We start from the raw sequence: 14,136 nt of genomic DNA, 5'->3' as shown, positions 1-14,136 counted from the left end.
CATGACAATATATAACTCTGTAACAATGTACACAGAACAGGAAAAATTGTAGTAGTCTCTACTGGAATTGAACGTAGGGATCTCCTGGGTATGGCAAAGTGGACAGAGTGTACTCTGGATTGCTGCCCATTGGCCTTTTTGAGGGTGTAAATGTCTGGTTTAACCATGCTGATTTCCACCTCCTCTCCCCCATTCCTTCTCTCCACCTAAAACAAAAAGTGCTGGAGATCACAGCAGGTCAGGCAGCATCCACGGAGAGAAAGCAAACGAATGTTTCGAGTCGCGATGACTCTTCATCAGAGCTGACATGGAAGTGTGGAGGGGGCAGCATTTATGATTAGTGAGGGTGGGGGGTTTGGGGTGCTGGCGGAGAAAGGATGTTGATAGTTCAGATTAAGTGATCAGAATGTGAAGTGCCTTCTCTCCAACTACTTGGAGAATAAGCTGCCAACACATTCTGCTGAGGCCCACGTAGGGGTAATGCCACTCCAACATGGCTGGTATTTCGAACTGTAGTACAGCAATGGGACAACAATGTCTTCAGGACAGTGAGGGAGAGCAGGGGTCTGTCGTTTAATGGTCATTGATCTCATGTTGAGGGCAAAGCACTGACGAGAAGAAAGAAATTATTTCCTCCTTTTGGGGAGTTTAGAACAAGAGGGCGTAACCTTAAAATAAATGCATGGCTCTGCAAGGCTGATGCAGACAGCATTTCTTCACACAATGGGAAACCCCCAAACAAAGTCACTTGAAGCTAGAGATTGATTATAAGTTTCAAAGCTGAGGTTGATTTGAGTAAGGACTCAGAAGGTAAAAGGGGTAGAGATACAAATTATCCATGATTTAATTGGCCAGACAGACTTGAGGGATTGAATGGTCTCTTTCATTTCCTGTTCCCCTCCCTTTCACAGCTAGCAGTGTAATCCAAGTGAGTGGACTCCAAATTGCTCTTTCCCCACCTCGCTGATGGCTAACTGTAGAATAGTGTTTAACAGAGTCCTGTATAGTGGGAGCACTAAGCAAAGATAGGGCATGAAACACATTTTAATAAAGGCTGTGATTCATATAAACACTGCCTATAGGAGGTACAAAGACAAACAGATCAGTCACAATCGAATAGTGGAGAAGACTTGATGGGCCGAATGGCCTACATGTGCTCCTCTAGCTTGTAGTCTATTTCGATCTTATGGAGCAGACAGAGGCTATCTGTAAACAATGGAAAGTAGCAGCCAGTTTCAAAGATGGTGCTGCAGTAAGTATGCGCTCAGACAGGTTCTTTGCATTTTTACATTTCTTTTCTAGAAGCGAATTTCATCCCACACCCAATGAGAAATGGAGGCTGGCTCCCAGTGCAAACCTCTGTCCCTATTCCCTGATCCTCAGCCTAGGCCGGAGGTGGAGCAGGGTGATCTGTTCATCAGACACTGCCGGACTGGGGAAGGTGAGTATCATCCCACCCCCTCCCTCTGCCAGACTCCAACATCCCCTCCTCCCACCAGCCTGGTCAGGTATTTCCTAGAGCTTGTCATGTCTGTACACATGTGGGAACCGGCCTGGCATTATGGATAATGGCTCCATTGAATAAAAGAACTTTGTTCATGCCAAATGTTGTACAAATTTAAACCTGTCAGAGCAAATTAGACAGTAACAATCAACTTGAGATTGTTTTTCTTTATTTTGCCATGGGATATGGGCATCACTGGCAAGCACTTGTGAACTGCCCTTGAACTGAGTGGCTTGCTCGGCCATTTCAGAGGGCAGTTAGGTGTCTGGGGTTATTGTGTGTCTGGAGTCACATGGAGGTCAGACTGAGCAAGGATGATGGATATCCTTCACTAAAGGACATTGATGAACCAGGTGGGTTTTGGAAACAAAAGATAGTAGTTTCACACCAAAACCAAAGATAAATTCCAGATAAATTCTTTGACCATGTGCCACCCTACAATCTCCCCTCATTGATGAGTATCAGGTAAATGTTACTGAATGGGAAACTTGACAGGCATCAGATCATCAGCCATGGACATGATGATGGGAAGCACCGTGCTGAGGTATTATTTTGCACTCATTATAATCACTGCTTAAAACATCAAGGTAACTTTCTGGGACATGTAGCTCACCTCCCAGTGACCACATTGATGATCCGTGCGCCTGCAACACATTCACATTCTTATCGTCAAATTTTACCACACATTCCATTATTTGCGTGACATCTTCTCTCCAGTGTTTCATTGCATAAGATGTTTGTTGTGCAAATAGCATGCCTGATAAACAGCACTCCTGAGAGACAGCCTAAGTAAGAGCTCCATGATTTGGTCACAATGTGATATTCAGACATTCCCAATCTTGGAATAACATAACACAGGCGAGAGAGTAAACTCCATCTGTCTCTGCGCATCCTATGTCAAATAGGTGGCCCAGACCTGAAAACTGGTTAAGAAATGAGTTAAGAATATCCTTAATTACAATCTGTACTGACATTGTAAGTTTGATTGTGAAATTTCCTGATATCTGTTTGCAATGAAAGATGAACACATTTTTAAATGAGATTAGTTATGACTCCCTTATATAAATATGGAACAAAGTAATTTCTTATGTGCAAATGTACAGAGGAATGCTTATTTTAATACCTCTTATATGTAAAATTTATATCCAATTCACTAAAAGTGCTTTCCAATATGTTTTAAGAGGTCATTTTAAGTTTAATTGTACAGTCCAGTGCATTTTGAGAGTTCATCTGCATTTGGGTCCATGTTTACATAGATATTGAATCTTTTGTGTGCTAAGTATACTCTTCAGTATGGTTTGTTTAGTTCCTGTGTATATGTTTTATGAAGCCATGCAAATTTGAATTGCACAATGCTTGTAGGAGGATTACACTGATATATCAAGGTTTCAAGAAATTTAGATTTTGTTTAAAAGCTGCTGAAACCTGAAGTTTCAGATGTGCTGAGTGCTGAAATAAATTTATATTCAACAAGAAGCTAGTATAAATGATTCTGTAAATGTCGGTATATGTCACCCACACTTCTTTTCTAACCTGCAGGGACCCGGACATAATGGACTTTGCCCTTGAATATGTCAAGGTATGTAACCTGTTTCAAAATATCATACATGTGCTGGTGTAGTTTGCAATCAGCTTAATGAGCTGGATCCTCTGCGTTGGATGTGATTGAGGCTTATCCTATCTTGCTGAGCACTTAGAAAGTGGTTTCTTCACCCTTTGGGGAAAGCAGTAATGTTCCAGTTCCAACTGTCTGCAAATTTAACTCCCAGGGCACAATAATCAAGGCATTCACATTGAATTGAATAGTATTGAATAGTACTGAATTAAATTGAATTTATTGTCACGTGTACCAAGGCACAGTGCAAAGCTTTGTCTTGCAAGCAATACAGGCAGATCACAGAGTTAAGTAGCATAGATAAGTAAATAATAGGTAAACAGCAGCAAAAACAAAACACTGGTACAGGCAAATGTTAGGAGTTTGTGAGTCCATTCAGTATTCTAATAACAGTAGGGGTAGAAACTGTTTCGAAACCGGCTGGTGTGTGTTCAGGCTTCTGTACCTTCTCCCCGATGGTAGAGGTTGTAGAAAAACATTGCCAGGGTGGGATGGATCGTTGAGAATGCTGGTGGCCTTTCCTTGACAGCGGGCCTGGTAGATGAAGTCTGTAGATGGGAGGTTGGCCTTTGTGATTGTCCAGGCTAAGTTCACCACTCTCTGTAACCATCTCCGATCTTGAATGGTACAGTTGCCATACCAGGTAGTGACACATCCAGACAGAATGCGCTCGATGGTGCACCTATCGAAGTTGGCAAGGGTATTCGCTGTCTTGCCAAATTTCCTCAGCTGCCTGAGGAAGAAGAGACATTGTTGGGCCTTTGTAACCAGTGCCTCCACAAGAAGAGTCCAAGAAAGCTTGTTGTGGATGACCACTCCCAGGAGTTTGACTGGTTAATGACAGCATTAAACAGGGTACAGAGCAACTTACATAACCCAGATTGGTCAATGCAACTCTTCATTCCAGTTATACTTAGAATAATATCCGGACTGCCATCATTTTATTGTTCACACCAAGTAGTTTCTGAGAAATGATCAAAGAGCTTTCCTTATAAACTCTACCTGCCCTAGCAATTTAACATTCAGCTCCACCACTGTTAATCTAAGAATGCATAAACCCATAAATAGAAATGAACTGAAAAGCAGGATCAGGGTTCAAGACATTATGGACTTGAAACCTACAGAAACATGAAAAGGATTTCACTGACCACAATGTGAGTGATCAATAAAAGCATTTTAATTAAATCATCCTCAGCATTTGATCTGTGACTTTATAAAAAACGCTACTTGTAAAGCAGTTTCATTGGGAGATTCACGTGGTAGTTTGATCTCGCCATTCTGGACAAGATTAAATTGTTAACAAGTCAGACACGGATTTGCAAAAACAAAAGATGCTTTGTTTTGGTTCTGTGAGATTTCGTGAGCTCCACGGCCTAAATAATGGGCAACTTTGGCTGGCTTTGCGATCTCAGGCTTGGTCCCAGAATCTGAAGAACAAACTTGTGTCTCCTGCCTTTGGAATCTGAGAGGCTGCATCAGTGCCAGAGTCAGTGTGAGAATGTGCTGTATCACAGCTGGATTACGAGAGGCCCTTTCTAACTGCGAACACTGACATGCTGAGGAAATATGGGGAGCAATCTTGGTTATTAAGATCTCTCCTCAGCTGAAGTCTTTGACGTGAGTAGCAGCAGAAAAAGCCCAAGAACTTGCAACATATTTATTTGTTTATGGTGATTACTGAAAGGCAAATACCGAAGTGGCTAAGCAATTAGTACACATTGTTACGCAAATGAGGAAGAAACAACATAAAAGTGGCTTGAGTGTATGTTCAGAGGCTCCTCCAATTCTGGCCTTTTTTACACCCCTGAATTTTGGATATTGCACCTTCAGCTGAACTCTCTTCCTAAAGCTCTGCTGATTTGTACCTCTCTTTCCTCCTTTGAGACGGTTCTTCAAACCTCTCTTTGGCCAGGTGCGTGAATGTCTATCTTCACAGCTCTTTACGTGACTATACATCACATTTTATTTATAACACGCTTCGTGAAACAATTCTGTAATGTTTTGCTCTGCTACCGGTGCTATATAAATGCATAATAAATGTTGTATGAAGACTCCTCACCGCAGATCAGCACATTGTGTGAGGCAGTCTGCACTCTTACACCTACATGGGGTAGGTATACTGCTGCCATTGTCTGTCAGGGTAATGTTCTACATGTGGGCCATCTCAGTTTGCTGTAACTGAGGAAGACACTGCCCAGCATAATGAGAAGTGGCTCATGTCTTAAACAAGATGTACTTTGTTGCATGTTAGTAACCATTTACAAGTAAATGGTTACTAACATGCAACTGATGAATCTAGTCACAGACTATGACGAGGCAAGAGGTCTTACATCTTTGAGATCCTAAGCTGTTCCTCCATCAAATCAGTACGGCGTCATCATAGTGAGGGGTGCTTTAGGCACTGCTCAATAATAACTTTCAGACTCATACACCCTTATCTGAAGATTGCCTGTGGTGCAGTGATAATGTCCCTGCCTCTGAGCCAGGAGGCCTGGGTTCAACTCCACCTGCTCCAGAGGTATGTCATAATATCTGCCCTCTTACACCTAGCAGGCATTTCATTGTTTAATCTGGTGCTTGATGCAAACAACTGGAGACAGTTCAGCCTTCAGAACCCAGTGAGATTCATCGATTTATAACCAGGGTTTTGCTGGGACACCAAGAATAAGCAATGTTCTGCCAGTGCCTGGGACAGGGTGTTGATGGCATGGGCTGTTAAAGGACAAGCAACTCAACACAGCAGCAGTGAACTGCATTCAATCCATGCTATTCTGGTGGGGTGGGGGGACTTGGAAAGGTCGATGATATATTGCTGGTAGTCTATGATAAACATATGCATCTCCCAGGAGCAGTGTCAGTATAATCTAAATGCCGTCCCACTCATCACCTCCCTCCCTAAAGATCCTTCCTCCTTTTATCTTGTCAACCCCTGGATTCTATCTTTCTCCCTCTTGCTGGGTGTCACAACTATTCAGCCACAATGCTGTGAACAGCTTTGAGACACTTGTCTGCACCCATGGAGCCAGGGAAGTTGTTGTCTCGCTGGAAGTTGCACGTTCTAACCACCACCAATTAGCTTGCTTTCCCAATATCAAAAAATTTTGGGTGTAACTAACTCATCAGGGAGTGAAGCTTGTGACATTGTACACTATTTATTGATTGGTCATTCCATTCCAAAACTCAGTTTGATGTGGAGCAATCAGCTGAATCATACAGTGAACACTGGCACCCTCTAGTGGTAACAGCCGGACCATGCTCTTTGATTTAAGGGTGTGCTCAGGAATTTTGATGGACAGGTTAATCTTATTAAGTGATTCGGTTGCCTGTCAGTGAAAAAGGGTTTGTATTTGTACTTGTAAAATTAAGGTCTGAGCAACATTGATAATCCTCTTGGGAATAGCACCGTCATGTTATTTTTTTTCTCCTGAGCTACAGGAGTCAGGACCACAGAAAGGGCCAATATCAGGGTAAAGGAGAGAGGTGAGACAAACCAAGAAATAGGTGATGACAAATTTGGAGTTCAGAAGGAAAGCAAAACCTGCATTCCTGTAGCGCCTGCCACAACCACCAGGTGTTGCAAAAGTGTTTTCCAGTCAATGCAATGTAGTCACTCTATAATCTAGGAAACATGCCCCAGATCACTCAGGCAACAATACAGCAAAAAAAGTCTTTTTTTCCAGGAAGGATGACCTTTTAAGTGATATTAATTGAAGGATAAGCATGAGCCAGAACACCTGGGATAATGTAGTTTGTGTCATGTCTGGATAGCAACACCTCTGAAAATGCAGCTCTCTCTCAGTGCTCAGGACTGGGGCAGCAGAGCTACCTGCTAGGCTGGGTTCTCATTTACAGCCTTTTGGACATGCATTTCCCTCCAACCCCCACCCAAGTAATTGTAGATGGCCATCTTCTTTAGATTGGTACCCCTCTGTCCTTCTATCGGCCCATTCTCTACCTCTCTTGTTCTCCTGCACTTCTCCTGATCTCATTCCCATCCAAATCCTGATGCCCAAGTCTTACAGTGTCTTTTCATGGATTTCCCTTTTTATGCTCGCTCACTCCAGTGTACCTTACCACCCCAGTGTGTACCCAACCTTTCCTGACTCGCTTTCCCCTCTCGCTATGATTTGCCCAGCTTCATTCTTTCCATTTCCCAGGATTAGATTAGATTCGATTCGATTCCCTACAGTGTGAAAACAGGCCCTTCATCCCAACACCAACCCTCCGCAGAACAACCCACCAAGACCCATTCCCCTACATTTACCCCTGCACCTAACACTACAGGCAATTTAGCATGGCCAATTACTATGAGAGGAAACCGGAGCAAACCCACGCAGACACTGGGAGAATGTACAAACTCCACACAGACAGTCGCCCGAGGCTGGAGTCGAACCTGGGACCCTGGTGCTGTGAGGCAGCAGTGCTAACCACTGAGCCACCGTGCCGCCCCGTGTATCCCTGACAACCACACCCTTTAAGCTACATCCGTTACCTTTCCTCTGCACCCCAGCCCACCCTTCAACGAGCCTTTGTTGTTAAGCCGCCTTTTCATTTTACACCCGATTTGAACCTTGGTTGGCTGGCATCTGCTGGTGGACACTGCCAAGGCTTCACCTCTTACACAGTAAACAGCTAAGAACTGTAACAAGGAAGACCACCCATGATTGAGATTTCTGGTTGACCTGGTGAGGCTTCCCCCATAACATTGTAAGCATTTGCACAAAGCATAGGTTTGGTTATGAAGCATCCAAGTTACTGAAGAAGTTTGTCCTCACTGGAGCTTGGAGGTACACCAGGTACACGCCTCACACGTATGGCTGGGTTTGTGAACGCGTGTGATTCCTGTGAATGTAACTTCTAGCAGCCTGAGGTGCTCATGAATATTTATAATGCAAAAAAGAGCTCATTTGGGAATGCTGACCTGCCGAAAGATTCCACAAACTCGAGAATAAAACATTAAACCACCATTAAACCAACACTTCCAAAAATCCCCTGTCTCTCGATATGCCTTGAGGTGCCCGGCAAATATTGATAACAATGTGTGTTTTTATTGTGTTATCTGCCAAGATTTTGCCTATTGTGTCAAGGATATAATTAAAACCATAAGACCTTTAGGAGTAGGCCATTCAGAGCATTGAGCCTGCTGTACCATTAAGTGCGATCATATCCGATCCAACATTCCTCACATCCACTTTCCTGCCCTTTCCCCATTCCCCTTGATTGGTCAAGAATCTATCTGTCTCAGCCTTAAATATACACAAGGACTCTGCTCCTACAGGTGTCCATGACAAAGAGTTTCAAAGATGCTCAACCCTCTGAGAGAAAAAACCTCAGCCTTAAATAGACTATACCCTCTGGTCCTGGACTCTCCCCTGAGGGGGAAACATCCTCTCTGCATTTACCCAGTAAAGCTATATGTTTCCATGAGATCAGCTTTCATTTTTCTAAACTCCAGTGAGTAGAGCCCAATCTGTTTATCCTTTGGTCATAAGAAAATTTCTCAACACCCCAGAACTCATCCTAGTGAACCTCCTCTGAATGGCCAACAGTGAAATAATATCTTCCCTTCAATAAGGGGAACAAAACTGCTCACAGTATTCCAGACGTGGCCTCACCAGTACCGTATGCATTTACAGTAACATTTCCCCACTGTTACACTCCAACTCACTTGAAATAAGGACCAATATTCCAACAGTCTTCCTGATTACCTGCTGCACCTATGTGTTGACTTCCTGTGTTTCATGGACAATTCCCCCCCCCCAAGTCCCTGTGTGTTCAGCTTTCTGCAGTTTTCCTTTATTTACATAATATTCTGTACCTTTATTCCGCTTACAAAATGAACAACTTCACATTTTCCCACATTGTACACCATTTACCAACTTTTTGCCCATTTACTTAACCTGTCAATTTCTCTCTGAAAACTGTTTGTCTCCCTTTATTTGCCTTTCCACCTGTTTTGCGTCACCGGCACAGATTTGGCTACACTACATTCACTTCCTTCCTCCAAGTCATTAACATATATTGTAAACAGTTGCAGTCCTAACACTGATCCCTGTAACCAGTAGGGTTCCACAGGTTGCCAATCTGAAAAATAACCCATTCTCCCCACTCAGTTTCTTGCCCATGTGCCAATTCAATGCCAATATACCACCTCCAACACTCTTAAGACTTAACCTTTTGTGAGATACCTGGCTGAACACTTCCTGAAAGTCCAAATACAACATATTTACTGTTTGTTGTGGTTCTGTTCGCCGAGCTGGGAATTTGTGTTGCAAACGTTTCGTCCCCTGTCTAGGTGACATCCTCAGTGCTTGAGAGCCTCCTGTGAAGCATTTCTGTGATGTTTCGCCGGCATTTATAGTGGCCTGTCTCTGCCGCTTCCGTTTCAGTTTCAGCTGTCCGCTGTAGTGGCCGGTATATTGGGTCTAGGTCGATCTGTTTGTTGATAGAGTCAGTGGATGAGTGCCATGCTTCTAGGAATTCCCTGGCTGTCTCTGTTTGGCTTGCCCTATAATAGTAGTGTTGTCCCAGTCGAAATCATGTTGCTTGTCATCTGCGTGTGTGGCTACTAAGGATAGCTGGTCGTGGCGTTTCGTGGCTAGTTGGTGTTCATGGATACGGATCGTTACCTGAATTCCTGTTTGTCCTATGTAGTGTTTTGTGCAGTCCTTGCATGAGATTTTGTACACTGCTTTTACACTACTATTATAGGGCAAGCCAAACAGAGAACAGCCAGGGAATTCCTAGAAGCATGGCACTCATCCACTGACTCTATCAACAAACACATCGACCTGGACCCAATATACCGGCCACTGCAGCGGACAGCTGAAACTGACAACCGGAAGCAGCAGGGACAGGCCACTATAAATGCCGGAGGAAACATCACAGAAGCGCTTCACAGGAGGCTCCCAAGCACTGAGGATGTCATCTAGACAGGGGACGAAATGTTTGCAACACAAATTCCCAGCTCGGCGAACAGAACCACAACAACGAGCACCCGAGCTACAAATCTTCTCACAAAATTTGAATATTTACTGTTTCCCTGCTATCCACTCTGGTTTACACTTCCTTGAAAAATTCTAATAACTTAGTCAGACAAAATTTCCCTTTCATGAAGCCACTCACTCTGCTTGATTAGATTATGTTTTTCTGAATGTGCTACTATTACTACTTTTAATTGATTCCAATACCTTCCCAACAGTAGATGTTAGGCTAATTGGCCTGTAGTTATCTGCTTTTTCCCTCCCTCCCTTTTATGTCACTTTTTCCAATCCTCTAATACTTCTCCAGAATCTAACGATTTTTGGATAATTACGATCAGTGCATCCACAATCCCGGAAGCTACCTCTAATAACATCCTAGGGTGCAAACCATCAGGGGCTAGGGGCCTGTCAGTCTTTAGCCCTATTAGTTAGTCTAATATTACTTTTTTAATGGTGGTGATGGTACTTAATTCCTCCTCTGTACTCTTTAGTATTAATGGGATGTTTGAAGTATCTTCCACCACAGAATCTGATGCAAAATATCTGTTTAAGTTCTCAGCTACGTCCTTGTTCCCAAAACCCTCTCCCCAGATTTGTTGACTCTATGCAACTTCTGATGGTGTGGTCATGGCTGGAATAATGTTAATTGTATGAAACGTAGATACATGTTGAGAGCATTCTATTGAAAAAGGGGAAAACAAATTTCTCTTTTTTCTTGTGTGGGTATATCTTTACACTCTGCCAGAGGAACTATTGGAGGTGAGTACAATTGCAACATTTAAAAGGCATCTGGATGGGTATATGAATAGGAAGGGATATGGGCCACGTGCTGGCAGGTGGGGCGAGATTGGGTTGGGACATCTGGTCGGCATGAATGAGTTGGACCGAAGGGTCTGTTTCCTTGCTGTACATCTCCATGACACTATGATAATAGAGTAGATTGAGGAGCAACTCCAGGAAGACAAATAGTACATTGGCTTTTATTGCAGGGGACTTGAGTAGCAATAGTGAAGTCTTGCTATAACAAGTACAGAAAATGCTGGCAAAACTCAGCAGGTCTGGCAGCATCTGTAGAGAGAGAAGCCCCTGAGTTAATATTTTGATTCTGATATAACTTCTTTGTACTAGACTTGAAAAGTTAACTGTGTTTTCTCTCCAGACCTGCTGGGTTTTCCCAGGAGTTTTAGTTTGTTTCTGATTTCTGGTATTTTGCTTTCATAAGAAGTCTTGTTACAATTGTACCGGGTTTCAGTGAGTGTTCTGTACAGTTTTAGGCTCCCCATTTGTAAAAGTGTATGTTCACTGAAGGCAGAACAGTTCACTTGAGAAGTATAGTGTGTTGAAGATGCAGCTTGCAATACAGTGAGAGGCAGAGTAAATTGGACTGCTCCTTCCGACAGCTTAGAAGAATGATTCCATTGAGGCATGCAAGTTTCTGAAAAGGCTTGATAGGGTAAATGCTGAGAGATTGCTTCCATCGGTTGGGGCACCTGAAACCTGGGACTACACAATCTCAGGATGAGGGACCAATCATTTAGGAATAGTAAGAGGCTTTTTATTACTTAAAGGCTTATGACTCCTTCTGTACCCTGGGGGTTGTGGATGTACCAATTTTGAAGACATTGGAGGCTAGACTGAAGCAATGTTTGATTGCTCTGAAAATTGTAATATACGGGGAGCAGTTGGGAAAACAGGGTTAATGTTCTAGACGTGCCGTAATCACCTTCAATGGTAGAGCAGATTTGACAGTCACACTGACGACTTCCATTTCTGGTCAGTTTGTGACCTGGTAGAGATTTTTGAGAAAGCTGGATTTGAAGTTACCTTTGGAAACCTATGACAGCTCCTGCCCATACACCGGTTACATTCCCTGCAGTCTGTGTCCCTGAGCTCAGTAGGCAGTAGCAGCAGTTTCTGGGACCGGAGATCAATGGCTCAGCCCCACTGCTCAGAGAAACACTGCACACAAATACAGTATTCACTTGGAAAAGGAAATTCCCGATGGAATTTACACTGCTGGAGTATCACCCACACTGTAAAAATGCCTCTACTCAAGTGCTGTTTCTTTGCCTTGTCCCTGTCCCAGTGTTAGTCTCAGGCAGGGACCGAGCTTCACTACAGGAGCTCAACCAGGAAGGATCAGAAAATCCCCTCAGAATTTACCCTCCTCATTCCCTTACACCCACTCCCCCAGCCAACCCGTGATATTCACTCCCCTTCACCTCCTCCAACATTAATCCCCCCAAATCCCCTGATAGCGCTCACACCCCCACATCCCAAAGAATACACACCTCCTCCCTACACCCCGACTGTACTCACACCCCACACCCCGACTGTTCTCTCAGCCCACATGCCCGACTGTACTCACACCCCACATGCCCGACTGTACTCATCCCCCACCACACCTCAACTGTACTCACACCCCCACACTCCCACTGTACTCACACCCCCACACCCCCACTGTACTCACACCCCCACACCCCCACTGTACTCACACCCCCACACCCCCACTGTACTCACGCCCCACATGCCTGACTGTATTCACGCCCCACATGCCCGACTGTATTCACGCCCCACATCCCAACTGTACTCACCCCCCACATGCCCGACTGTACTCACCCCCCACATGCCCGACTGTACTCCACCCCCCACATGCCCGACTGTACTCCACCCCGACTGTACTCCACCCCCACACCCCGACTGTACTCACCCCCCCACACCGCGACCGTACTCGCCCCACCAACAACCCCAAGATACTGACCTCAGCCCCTACACCTTCACTGTACTCGTCACCAAAGCCCCGCCTGTGCACACCAACCCACATTTCAACAGTACTCAGCCCCCACATCCCCGACTGTTCTCACCCCCAACTGTACTCACCCCACCCACACACCGAATGTAATCACCTCCTGACACCCCGACTGTACTCACCCCCCACCCCAACTGTACTCAGCCCACACACGCTGACTGTACTCACCCCCCACATCCGACTGTACACACCCACGCACCCCAACTGTACTCACCCCCCACACCCTGACTGTACTCACCCCCCTGACTGTACTCACCCCCATACCCCGACTGTAGTCTCACCCACACCACAACTGTACTCACCCCCAACAACCCCAAGATACTGATCTCACTCCCTACACCTTCACTGTACTCACCACCAAAGCCCCGCCTGTATGCACCAACCCACATTCCAACAGTACCCACACCCCCACATCCGGACTGTACTCAACCCCCACACCCCCGACTGTACTCCCCCCACACTGCCGACTGTATTCACCCCACCACACACCTCGACTGTACTCACCCCCACACACACCGACTGTACTCACCCCCATCGACTGTACTCACCAACCCACACTCCCGAGTGTACTCACCTTCCACACCCCTGACTGTACTCAACCTCCACACCCCTGACTGTAATTACCCTGAACACCCTGACTGTACTCAACCCACACCCCGCCGACTGTACTCAACCCACACCCCGCCGACTGTACTCAACCCCACACCCTAGACTGTACTCACCCTGAACACCCTGACTGAACTCAAACCCCACATCCCCAACTGCACTCACCCCCCACACCCAGACTGTACTCAATCCCCACACCACCAACTGTAATCACCTCCCACACCCTGACTGTAATTGCCCCTTCATCCCAACTGAACTCACACCCCACACCCCAACTGTACTCAACCCACACATCCCCAACTGTACTCACCCCGCACACCCCGACTGTACTCAACCCCCACACCCTCGACTGTACTCAACCTGCACACCCTGACTGAACTCAAACCCCACATCCCCGACTGTACTCACCCCCAACTGTACTCACCCCACCCACACCCACCTGTAATCACCCCCGACTGTACTCAGCCCCCTGACTACTCACTCCCCCACACCTGGACTGTACTCACCCCGCACATCCCCGACTGTACTCGCCCCCCCACACCTCTGACTGTACTCACACACCCACACCGCAACTGTACTCACCCCCAACAACCCCAAGATACTGACCTCACTCCCTACA

The 14,136-nt window shown here is 45.4% G+C and overlaps 1 protein-coding gene across 2 annotated transcripts in view; it reads left to right on the top strand.

The window, feature by feature from the left end:
* Window positions 1–14,136, top strand: part of bcar3 (BCAR3 adaptor protein, NSP family member) — a 188,151-nt gene that overhangs the window by 104,720 nt on the left and 69,295 nt on the right. For both annotated transcript variants that reach the window (XM_087990469.1, XM_043698829.2), the window contains one exon: window positions 3,044–3,083. In XM_087990469.1, the coding sequence (XP_087846595.1) occupies window positions 3,044–3,083 (40 nt within the window). The remainder of the gene's footprint in view (window positions 1–3,043; window positions 3,084–14,136) is intronic.

Source organism: Chiloscyllium plagiosum, unplaced genomic scaffold (genome assembly GCF_037043375.1).
Source record: "Chiloscyllium plagiosum isolate Xiang-an unplaced genomic scaffold, Cpla_swu_hap1 HiC_scaffold_9, whole genome shotgun sequence".
Lineage (NCBI taxonomy): Eukaryota > Metazoa > Chordata > Chondrichthyes > Orectolobiformes > Hemiscylliidae > Chiloscyllium > Chiloscyllium plagiosum.
This window is presented reverse-complemented; position numbering and strand designations above follow the sequence as displayed.